The following is a 12,087-nucleotide window of genomic DNA, read 5'->3' on the forward strand; positions in this document are numbered from 1 at the left end:
TGGCTGAGATTAGATACAATTGAGAGGTTCATCTGTGTACGTGGATTAACCAAAAGGGTAGGCGTGTGTGTATGTGTGTATGTGTGTGTGTGTGTGTGTGTGTGTGGTCTGAGACTGTGCTCTCTGTGACATGGTGACTACCCCCCTGGCTCAGGTAATTGTTGTGATAACAACGACAGGTGTTAGTGGGAGGAGTGCTCACCTGAGCCCAGCTGCCCTCCTCATTCTCCTGAGTGATTGACAGCGTGGCAGAGACAGGACAGATTGGGTTAGACGCATGCACACAGTTAGCTAATGCTAATCACACACTGAGCTCTACAAATCTCTCCCTCGCCCTCCATTTGGCAACTCTGACCACAACTCTCTCCTCCTGATTCCTTCTTACAAGCAAAAATTAAAGTAGGAAGCACCAGTGACCAGTGACTCGGTCTATAAAAAAGTGGTCAGATGAAGCAGATACTAAACTACAGGACTGTTTAGCTATCACAGACTGGAATATGTTCCGGGATTCTTCCGATGACATTGAGGAATACACCACATCAGTCACTGGCTTTATCAATAAGTTCATCGAGGACGTCGTCCCCACAGTGACTGTACGTACATACCCCAACCAGAAGCCATGGATTACAGGCAACATTCACACTGAGCTAAATGGTAGAGCTGCAGCTTTCAAGGAGCGGTACTCTAATCAGGAAGCTATTAAGAAATCCTGCTATGCCCTCCGACACACTATCAAACAGGCAAAGCCTCAATACAGGGCTAAGATCGAATCATACTACACCGGCTCCGATGCTCGTCGGATGTGGCAGGGCTTGCAAACTATTACAGACTACAAAGTGAAGCACAGCCGAGAGCTTCCCAGTGGCAAGAGCCTACCAGACAAGCTAAATAACTTCTATGCTCGCATCGAGGCAAGTAATACTGAAACATGCATGAGAGCATCAGCTGTACCGACTGTGTGATCACGCTCTTCGCAACCGATGTGAGTAAGACCTTTAAACAGGTCGACGTTCACAAGGCCGCAGGACCAGGCAGATTACCAGGACGTGTAGTGCGAGCATGCGCTGACCAACTGGCAAGTGTCTTCACTGACATTTTTAACCTCTTCCTGTCTGAGTCTGTAATACCAACATGTTTCAAGCAGACCACCATAGTCCCTGTGCCCACGAACACTAAGGTAACCTGCCTAAAAGACTACTAACCCGTAGCACTCACGTCTGTAGTCATGAAATGCTTTGAAAGGCTGGTCATGGCGCTCATCAACACCATTATCCCAGAAACCGTAGATCCACTCCAATTTGCACACCGCCCCAACACAGATCCACAGATGACGCCATCTCTATTGCACTCCACACTGCCCTTTCCCACAGAAGGAACACCTACGTGAGAATGCTATTCATTGACTACAGCTCAGCGTTCAACATCATAGTGCTCTCAAAGCTCATCACTAAGCTAAGGACCCTGGGACTAAACACTTCCCTCTGCAACTGGATCCTGGACTTCCTGATGGGCTGCCCCCAGGTGGTGAGAGTAGGTAACAACACATCCACCACGCTGATCCTCAACACGGAGGCCCCCCAGGGGTGCTTGCTCAGTCCCCTCCTGTACTCCATGTTCATTCATGACTGCATGGCCAGGCACGACTCCAACATCATTAAGATTGCAGATGACGCAACAGTGGTAGGCCTGATCACTGACAATGATGAGACAGCCTATAGGGAGGTCAGAGACCTGACCATGTGGTGCAAGGACAACAACCTCTCCCTCAACATGATCAAGACAAAGGAGATGATTGTGGACCACAGGAAAAGGAGGCCCGAGCACGCCCCCATTCTCATCGACAGGGCTGCAGCGGAGCAGGTTTGAGAGCGTCAAGTTCCTTGGCGTCGACATCACCAACAAACTAACATGGTCCAAGCATACCAAGACAGTTGTGAAGAGGACACAACAAAACCTATTCCCCCTCAAGAGACTGAAAAGATTTGGCATGGGTCCTCAGATCCTGAAAAGGTTTTACAGCTGCACCATCGAGAGCATCCTGATCGGTTGCATCTCTGCCTGGTATGGCAACATAATTACCTCAATTACCTCGACACTGGTGCCTCCGCACATTGACACATTGACTCTGTACCGGTACCCCCTGTATATAGCACCACTATTGTTATTTACTGCTGCTCTTGAATTATTTGTTATTCTTTTCCCTTACTTTCTTTTAGATATTTTCTTAAAACAGCATTGTTGGTTAAGGGCTTATAAGTAAGCATTTCACTGTAAGCTCTACACCTGTTGACAAATAAAATTTGATTGACATTTTTTGAGTGATCTGAGTCCCATGCACCAATGTAACCGACCAGGTACTGAACCCAGGAAAGCCATATGGAGAGATGGATCAACTTTAACACCAGAATGCTGAGACATAATTCATCACAACACACCCAACACAACCTAACAGACAACCAGCATAAATCTACACACAATAACCCATCAAAACAACAGAGCCTAATATGGTGCACCAAAGACATGCTAACCCAGGCACAAACAAGGAGGCAGTATGCGTTGTAGTTGTAGGAGGCTGGGGATGAGCGTTTGCAGAAGCAGGCATATGTGTAGCACAGCGGGGCAGAGTGTGTGTGGGTGTGTGATGTGTGTGGTGTGTGTGTGGTGGGGAGGGGGTCACACAGATGGCACTGACCGCTTTAGTGGAGGAAGCCAGGTTCTCCATCTCTTCATGGGTTAACCACACATTTCCGGAGGACTGTGCAGAGAGGGAGAGCACGCACGAGCACGCACACACAATTACAGACAGACAAAAAAGAATAGCACGCACACACGCATACAGTGTCTGTAGTGAGAGGGAGTGTGTCGGGCAGGCAGTATCTGGCACACTGTTGAGAGAGTAGGTTTCCCGCTCCACCCCATGCAGCACAGTGGACAGAGTGAAGAGTACTGTCAACTCCAAAAGCACTATCATTACAGGGTCAGTGAAGTGACAGGTGATGGGCAGTGTGTGTGTATGTACCATGAGCGGTACAAAGAGGCTGTGTGTGTGTGTGTGTGTGTTTGTACCGTTCTAGAGGTGAGCGGGGCAGAGGGGCTGGTGAGGGACACCATCTCCTGGATGGCCAGTCTCAGTTTGAGGCGGTGCAGGGGGTTACTGATGCCAATCTCCCTCTGGATCTCTGTGTCCGACAGGGCCGACATGATGGCACCGCTCTTCACGTTGGCACGACACGCTGCCACGTACCAGGCGGGCATCCCCACCCACAACTACATTGGTGAGAGAGAGCATCATCTTCATCATCACCACCACCGTCAACATCATAATCACACACAGTATAACACTCCAGGTGATTATATGGTAGGGCAAGGTTAAGGTACAGTAGGGTTTAGGGGAATCTGGAGGCTAGGGATAGGGTAAGGTTGTGGTGGAGGTTAGGGGTCAGGAGTTAGAGGTTATACCTCTAGCCAGGAGACCACAGTTGGTCCATCCCACTGAGCGAAGGGCAGTCCTCTCCTCCTGGCCTCCTCTAGCAGCTCATGTCTGACACAGAGACAGGGGAGAGATAGAAACGGAGAGAAAGAGAGAGTGAGAGAGAGAGAAAGAGAGAGGAGAGTAAACAACTAATGTTGGCATGGCCTCTGGAGCACATGAATGTTTTATTCTACTACGGAACAGAGCGAGGCCAGGGTTTCACAGCTTCCAAAATGTATTCACAATTCAACTGACAGAGACACCACCAATTGACCTTGCATTTAGACAGAAAGAGAAAGAGAGTGTGTGTGTGTGTGTGTGTGAGTGGTAGGTAAAGGTCTTACTTCTTCTTCATCCTGCGGTCTCTCTCTGCCTGCGTGCCCAGCTTGCCCAGAGTCATGGTGTCTCCGATGCTCATCTCAAAGTCTACTGAGACACACAACACAACAGACATAGCATCACTCACACATACCTGTACATACAGTAGCCTACAGAAGACAGAGATTACAGGTCCAGCTGAGTTACCTCCCGGCATCAGGGCAGGCAGAGGGTGTCCCTCCCTCCCCAGTGTCCCTCCTCCCTCCATCCTGCCCTTCTCCTTGCTCTTCCCAAACAGACGACCTATAGATGACTTGATGCCCTTCTTCGCTTTACCCCTGTAGAGAGAGAGAGAGAAAGAGAGAGAGAGTGAGCGAGGGAGAGAGAGAGAGAGACACAAAGTATAAGTGGGATTGAAAGAATGTGTGTGTATGTGGGGGAGGGGGGTTGTATGTATGTGTGTGTGTGTGTGTGTGTGTGTGTGTGTGTGTGTGTGTGTGTGTGTGTGTGTGTACCCTCGTCCGTCCTCCAGACTGCCAGTGAGCTGGGCGAAGTTGGTCTCCAGTCTCAGACTGCGGGGAGAGGAGGGGGGAGACGTCTCACACTTGATAGTAGCCTTGTCCTCACGAGCTTCCACTGGAGACTGGAGGGAGAGAGAGAGGTGAGAAAGAGTGAAGCCACCTTTATCTGTCAGGAGGCTTCAAATAGGAGCTTTCTCAGAGAGGCTGTGACAACACCTTGTCCAGCGGGAAGGATCCTGTCTTTCCAATCGCAACCTTGAAAACTTTGTTCATTTCAGTAACTCTCCATATCTGGGAGCTGTACTGCCTCTCTTAGTTGTGTAGATAAAGAGAAAACTGACTTACTGCTATTTTTCTACGGTGTTTCCTTAAGTCGCTAGGCTGTTAAAGACAGGAGGGAGGCACAGACACACCAACACATAGTTAGAGGCAACCAGTTGTTAGACATACAATCAAAACCAGTTACTGGGGTTACCGAAGAGAGAATGAATAAGCAGCAGTTGAGTGACTTTTTGTTTCACACTGTAAACATTGTGTGTGAGTACATCCATCCAAATATGTTTTCAAGTCAGTCCTCTCTGATGGTTAAGTGCATGTCTGCGTCTCACCAGGGTCATGATTCCCAGCTGGTGGCTGGCGTTGTGGGTGTTGTGTTTGGGGGTAGAGCGTCCGCTGGTGGGAGGGGACGAGGAGGAAGCCAGGGACTGGGCAGTGGCTGAGCTGGGCATGGTTCGGGGGCGGAGTGTAACGTTGAGTCCGTCCATGCTACCACTGTTCACACGAGACTCTATCTCATCTGCCCTAAGGTCAGCAGACTCCCTCTCCACCTGGATCATCCTGAACACCAGAGAGTACAGTGGGATGAGACACAATAACTACATCTTACACACATAATAACTACATCATACACACATAATAACTACATCATACACACAATAACTACATCTTACACACATAATAACTACATCATACACACATAATAACTACATCATACACACAATAACTACATCATACACACATAGCAACTACATCATACACACATAATAACCAGCAGTATAACGCATGTTCCCTGGGTGAGTGAGTTAAAGAAAAATGGTGCATCAAAAATGGGGGAAAGAACTTGCACATCGCTCTGCCTAGGAGTAACACAACCCTCAGGAAAGAAAGAAGCCAAGGCTTCAGATTCTGGAAAATGCTGGAGATATTATGGTGGAAGGTAGGGAGGGAGATAGTGGATATTGCGATAGTTGTCTGCGTTGGTGTGTTCTCCTACCTGATCTCCTCGTTGATGGCATCCAGCTGCTCCTGCAACATCAGAGCCAGAGTCTGTGCATCTGATTGGCCGCTGGGTGACAGGAGGACGGAGCTAACATCATCATCTAGGTCTGACTCAGCCTCCACATCACTGCCCAGGAGGTGACTGACACTGCCACGTAGAGATGAGTATTCCTGCTCAAACACCGCACACACCTGTATGGTAAATACACACACACACACACACACACTGTTAGACACCGCACACACCATTACGATAGATACACACACACACGTTACACACGGCATACACCTGTACGACAGTTACACATTACACACATCAGATTACACACAGTCTGCTCAGATACCCAAACAAATCCACACTCACACCTCATATACTTAAACACTTTAGAAACACACATGTTGATAAAGACATACCACTTACATAACACATACGTACGTCCAAGGTAGCAGGGGTCAGAGAGAGAAGCATTGGTTAGGTGAGAGCTGTATGTAATGAGGGACAAATGCAGTGTGTTAAGCTTAACAACCATCAGCCATATTACTGCCCTCATCAGGGCCATCAGCCATGAGGGAGAGGAGGGGAAGAGAGGAGGAAGAGAGGAGACACTAACAAAGGGGAGGAGAGGGGGCATATGTGGAGAGGAAGACAGGATATGTGGTGTTTCATGACATAGCTTGGAATGGGCACAGGAATTGGACACACAGGCCGAGGGGAGGGTACCAAGTTTGGCACAGGTGTGTGCGTGTGGTGTGTGTGTGTGGTGGGTGTGTGGTGTACGTGTGTGTTTGTGAGTATGTGGTTACCTTGTTGGGTTCGTTGCGTAGCGCTGCCAGGCGGCCCTTCTGTGCCCGTCTGATGACAGCAGAGCTGTAGTGCCCATCCTGCCCTTCTACCACTGAGAAACGCAGGTCACTGGCACTGCCCATGTGAGACCTATACACACACACACACACACACACACACACACACACACACACACACACACACACACACACACACACACACACACACACACACACACACACACACACACACACACACACACAGAGAAAACCTGGTCAGTATAGGGTGCTAGTATGGGGCAAGTGTGGGACTAGTGTGTGTGTGTGTATAGTGTGTGTGTTTGTGTGTGTATGTCTGTGTACCGTGGGTGTGATCCATCTCCAAACACTCCACTCCGGCGTTTCAAGTGGTCGATCTCATTCCGCAGCTTCTCAATCTCACCAATCAGACGCTCCTGACGAATGAAGGCATTGTGGGATTGAACAACATCAATGTCCAATCACAATATTTGTAACAGTTTAACTCTCATCCAATACATGTGGCTCTCCATAAAGTTTGTGTGTGAAAAGTTTCAATTAATAGAACGTTGGATGCATAGAGGGATGTGTGTTGTGTTGTTCATGTGTTGTGTGTCCAGGCCTGACTCACCCTGGTGTGGTGGAACTCCTCCAGCTGTTTCTGGGAGTTCTCCAGATCCTGAATCAGGGAGTTCTGGAACAAACAGGAAGAGGATAAGACATCACTGTTCAGCTATAGTTTGGGAATCACTAGTTTATAGAGGCCTGAGTACGTCGTATTTGTGTGTGTGTGTTGCGCGCGTGTGTGTGTGTTGCGTGTGTGTGTGTGTGTGTGTGTGTGTGTGTGTTGCGTGTCATGCCTTGTCCTCCAGTGCTGCCATGCGTTCTTTAAGGTGAAGCTGCAGTCTCTCGTTAGACTCAGTGAGCAGACGGTCTACTGTGTCAGACAAACGCTTGTTGTGTTCTTCATTCATCTTCTCTCTCTGACGTGCCTGAGAGAGGGACGGAGAGACAGAGAAAGGGAGTGAAAAAGAGAGAGAGGATGAAAAGTTCATGACTTTTGTCACCCACATACAGAAGTACTCCATACACTCCATGAGCACAGCACTAGAAAACAGAATGAGAGAGAAAGGACTTGATTTGACAACATTGTATTCTGCAGTCAGAGGAAACACTACCTTGACATCATACCTCAACCACACACACACATTCACAGCTGGTTCCTCATAGAGCTACTTTAACTATACTCATGAGCTCACATGCAGAGATAGAATCTAGACGTGTGAATTATTCCAATTGTAAATATATATAGTCAGAGCTCTGTGGGGTAACAGGCTACAGCAGGAAACGTGTGTATTCGGCTCATATTTATAAAGCAAAAGGCATAGTGAGTGTGTGATACTCTAAATATGGAGTTGTCCCCCCTTTGCTGCTATAACAGCTTCCACTCTTTTGGGAAGGCTTTCCACTAGATGTGGGGGCTTGCTTCCATTTAGCCAAGAGCATTCGTGAGGTTGGGTACTGATGTTGAGCGATTAGGCCTGGCTCGCAGTCGACGTTCCAATTCAACCCAAAGGTGTTTGATGTGGTTGAGGCCATGGCTCTGTGCAGGTCAGTCAAGTTCTTCTACACCGATCTTGACAAACCATTTCTGTATGGACCTCGCTTTGTGCACGGGGGCATTGTCATGCTGAAACAGGAAAGGGCTTTCCCCAAACTGTTGCCATAAAGTTGGAAGCACAGAATCGTCTAGAATGTCATTGTATGCTGTAGCGTTAAGATTTCCCTTCACTGGAAAAATAGCAGACCATTATTCCTCCTCCACCAAACTTTACAGTTGGCACTATGCATGGGCCAGGTAGTGGTCTCCTGGCATCCGCCAAACCCAGATTCATCTGTCGGACTGCCAGATAATGAAGCGTGATTCATCACTCCAGAGAACGTATTTCCACTGCTCCAGAGACCAATGGCGGCGAGCTTTACACCACTCCAGCCGATGCTTGGCATTGCGCATGGTGATCTTAGGCTTGTGTGTGGCTGCTCGGCCATGGAAACCCCTTTTATGAAGCTCCTGGTGAACAGTTCTTGTGCTGACTGTCACACTCTGACCATTATTTGCGTTGTTTGTTTCTATGTTTTGAATGGTCAGGGTGTGATATGAGGGGGCATTCTATGTCTATGTCTAGTTGCCTGTGTCTGCACTGTTTATATATAGCGTCACGTTCGTTTGATATTTTGTTTGTTTGTTTAGTGTACTTCGTGTTTTTTCGTTATTCATTAAAAGTATGTATTCACACCACGCTGCGCTTTGGTCTCCTCACTACGACGATCGTGACAGAATAACCCACCAACAATGGACCAAGCAGCGTGGTAACGGCCAGCAGCAGCAGGACTCATGGAGAACGCAGGACTCATGGAGATTCTGGACGGTGAAGGACCCTGGGCACAGCTAGGGGAATATCGCCGCCCCAAAGCAGAGCTGGAGGCAGCGAAAGCAGAGAGGCGCCGGTATGAGGAGGCAGCACGGCAGGGTGGCTGAAAGCCCGAGAGGCAGCCCCAAAAATGTCTTCGGGGAGGCACACAGGGAGTGTGGCGAAGCCAGGTAGGAGACCTGCGCCAACTTCCTGCGCTTATCGGAGAGAGAGAGGAACCGGGCAGGCATCGTGTTATGCGGTGGAGCGCACTGTGTCCCCGGTACGTGTGCATAGCCCAGTGCGGTACATTCCAGCTCCTCATATCGGCCGGGCTAGAGTGGGCATCGAGCCAGGTGCCATGAAGCCGGCTCTACGCATCTGGGCTCCAGTGCGTCTCCTCGGGCCGGCATACATGGCACCAGCCTTACGCATGGTGTCCCCGGTACGCCAGCACAGCCCAGTGCGGCCTATTCCACCTCGCCGCACTAGCCTGGCTACGTGGAGCATTCAACCAGGTAAGGTTGGGCAGGCTCGGTGCTCAAGATCTCCAGTTCGCCTTCACGGTCCAGTCTATCCGGTGCCACCTCCAAGTACCAGCCCTCCGGTGGCAGCCCCCCGCACCAGGCTGTCTCTCCGTCTCATCCCTACAGGTGCTCCCGCCTGTCCAGCGCTGCCAGAGCCTTCCTCCTGCCCAGCGCCACCAGAGTCTCTCGTCTGTCCTGAGCCGCCAGAGTCTCCCGTCTGTCCTGAGCTGCCAGAGTCTCCCGTCTGTCCTGAGCCATCAGTCAGCCAGGAGCTGCCAGAGCCGTCAGTCAGCCAGGATCTGCCAGAGCCGTCAGTCAGCCAGGAGCTGCCAGAGCCGCCAGTCAGCCAGGAGCAGCCAGAGCCGCCTGTCAGCCAGGAGCTGCCAGTCAGCCAGGAGCTGCCAGAGCCGTCAGCCAGCCAGGAGCTGCCAGAGCCGTCAATCAGTCCGGAGCTGCCCCTCAGTCCGGAGCTGCCTCTCAGTCCGGAGCTGCCCCTCAGTCCGGAGCTGCCTCTCAGTCCGGAGCTGCCCCTCAGTCCGGAGCTGCCCCTCAGTCCGGAGCTGCCCCTCAGTCCGGAGCTGCCCCTCAGTCCAGAGGCGCTCCTCAGTCCAGTGGGGCCTTTAATTTTTTTATTTTTTATTTTACCTTTATTTAACCAGTCAAGTCAGTTAAGAACAAATTCTTATTTTCAATGACGGCCTAGTTAAATAAAATTTAAATAAATCGCGGGGTTTGCGCCACCAAGATTTACATGCTAAAATCGCCACTGCTACTGCCACTGTTTGTCTATGTAGATTTCAGCAACGGGTGTGGCTGAAATAGCCAAATCCACTAATTTGAAGGGGTGTCCACATACTTTTGTATATATAGTGTATATGAGGATCTCAGGGTGTGTCTGTGTGTGTCTGTGTGTGTGTGTGTCTGTGTGTGTGTGTGTGTGTGTGTGAGTGTGTGTGTGTGTGTGTTTGTGTGAACATGAAGAGACCAAGTCAAGGGGCCAGGCTAATGTGAAGCGTCGGCCTACGCTGCACTCAGAGAGAGGTCAGAGAAAGCCTGCAAGGCAAGACTACATGCACGCACACACGCGCGCACGCGCGCACACACGCACACACACACACACACACACACACACACACACACACACACACACACACACCCTGCTCAGTTCCTGGTTCTTCTCCTCCAGTTGTGACTCCAGCTGTCTGAGTCGCTCCTCAACGTTGCCATGTCGCTCCTCGGCCTGCAGGGGGAGTCACAGGACCCAACTCAATCAAACCTGCATTCCAGTATTTACACACCGAGCTCTTTTTCACATGGTCAAAAAACAGTGATTGTTTTGGTTACTGTGAAATCCTACAACTATTACCAGATACCTTCCCCTTACAGCTAGATACCCATCTGTTGTCAGAATAACAAATGTACGTGCATCAAGTTTGCTATGGTGGGTTCGATTGACATCCAGCCTCTGTATGTTTAGGACTGTGACTGTGTGTGTTGTTACCTTGGTGAGGGCTGCCACCCTCTGTGCCAACTCTGCCTCCACCTCTGGTAGTGTCTCAGCCTTCCTCATGGTCTGAGCCAGCCTCTGCTCTGCCAACTCTAACAACTCCTGCAGCTGACGCACCTTCTCCTCACTCTGACAGAGGTGGAGGGAGAGAGAGAGGGAGAGAGATAGAGAGGGAGGGAGAGAGAGGGGGAGGGAGAGAGAGGTGGAGAGTGGGGAGGGAGAGAGATAGAGAGGGAGGGAGGGAGAGAGAGAGGGAGAGAGAGAGGGAGAGAGAGGGGGAGGGAGGGAGAGAGAGAGGGGGAGAGATAGAGAGGGAGGGAGAGAGAGGGGGAGGGAGAGAGAGGTGGAGAGTGGGGAGGGAGAGAGATAGAGAGGGAGGGAGGGAGAGAGAGAGGGAGAGAGAGAGGGAGAGAGAGGGGGAGGGAGGGAGAGAGAGAGGGGGAGAGATAGAGAGGGAGGGAGAGGGGGGAGGGAGAGAGAGAGGTGCAGAGGGAGGGAGAGAGAGAGGGAGAGAGAGAGAGAGGTGGAGAGGGAGGGAGGGAGATAGAGAGGGAGGGAGAGAGAGAGGTGGAGAGGGGGGAGGGAGAGAGATAGAGAGGGAGGGAGGGAGAGAGAGAGGGAGAGAGAGGGGGAGGGAGAGAGAGAGGTGGAAAGGGAGGGAGAGAGAGAGGTGGAGAGGGGGAGGGAGAGAGATAGAGAGGGAGGGAGAGAGAGAGACGGAGAGAGGTGGCAGGGAGGGAGATAGAGAAGGAGGGAGAGAGAGAGGTAGAGAGAGGGGGAGGGAGATAGATAGAGAGGGAGGGAGCGAGAGAGGTGGAGAGAGGGGGAGGGAGGGAGATAGAGAAGGAGGGAGAGAGAGAGGTAGAGAGAGGGGAGGGAGAGAGATAGAGAGGGAGGGAGAGAGGGAGGTGGATAGAGGGAGATAGAGAAGGAGGGAGAGAGAGAGGTAGAGAGAGGGGGAGGGAGATAGATAGAGAGGGAGGGAGCGAGAGAGGTGGAGAGAAAGAGAGAGATGATCACATACATATTTGAGATGTTTGGACTCAATGTCATAACTTAAAATGTTGTATTTTTATTATCAGTGGTTACAAAAGCAGTATTTGCTCCATCTACACTGAGTGTACAAACATCAGGAACACCTGCTCTTTCCATGATATACACAACTGTGGGAAGCATTGGAGTCAACGTGTGCGTGTGTGTGTGTGTGCGCGTGCGTGCGTGTGTGTGTGCGTGTGTGGGTGTGTGTGTGTGT

The 12,087-nt window shown here is 50.5% G+C and overlaps 1 protein-coding gene across 1 annotated transcript in view; it reads right to left on the reverse strand.

Annotated features, from left to right (window-relative positions):
• LOC139397827 (liprin-alpha-2-like) overlaps positions 1–12,087 on the reverse strand; it is a 31,534-nt gene that overhangs the window by 7,499 nt on the left and 11,948 nt on the right. Inside the window, exons 8-23 of the mRNA XM_071144250.1 lie at positions 10,830–10,964; positions 10,485–10,568; positions 7,251–7,382; positions 7,022–7,084; positions 6,736–6,827; positions 6,394–6,523; positions 5,585–5,781; positions 4,920–5,148; positions 4,657–4,692; positions 4,306–4,433; positions 3,998–4,128; positions 3,817–3,901; positions 3,460–3,541; positions 3,067–3,267; positions 2,693–2,755; positions 203–229 (exon numbers count right to left, since the gene is read on the reverse strand). Coding sequence (XP_071000351.1) covers positions 203–229; positions 2,693–2,755; positions 3,067–3,267; positions 3,460–3,541; positions 3,817–3,901; positions 3,998–4,128; positions 4,306–4,433; positions 4,657–4,692; positions 4,920–5,148; positions 5,585–5,781; positions 6,394–6,523; positions 6,736–6,827; positions 7,022–7,084; positions 7,251–7,382; positions 10,485–10,568; positions 10,830–10,964 — 1,815 coding nt within the window. The remainder of the gene's footprint in view (positions 1–202; positions 230–2,692; positions 2,756–3,066; positions 3,268–3,459; positions 3,542–3,816; positions 3,902–3,997; positions 4,129–4,305; positions 4,434–4,656; positions 4,693–4,919; positions 5,149–5,584; positions 5,782–6,393; positions 6,524–6,735; positions 6,828–7,021; positions 7,085–7,250; positions 7,383–10,484; positions 10,569–10,829; positions 10,965–12,087) is intronic.

This window comes from Oncorhynchus clarkii, unplaced genomic scaffold (assembly GCF_045791955.1).
Source record: "Oncorhynchus clarkii lewisi isolate Uvic-CL-2024 unplaced genomic scaffold, UVic_Ocla_1.0 unplaced_contig_9754_pilon_pilon, whole genome shotgun sequence".
NCBI lineage: Eukaryota > Metazoa > Chordata > Actinopteri > Salmoniformes > Salmonidae > Oncorhynchus > Oncorhynchus clarkii.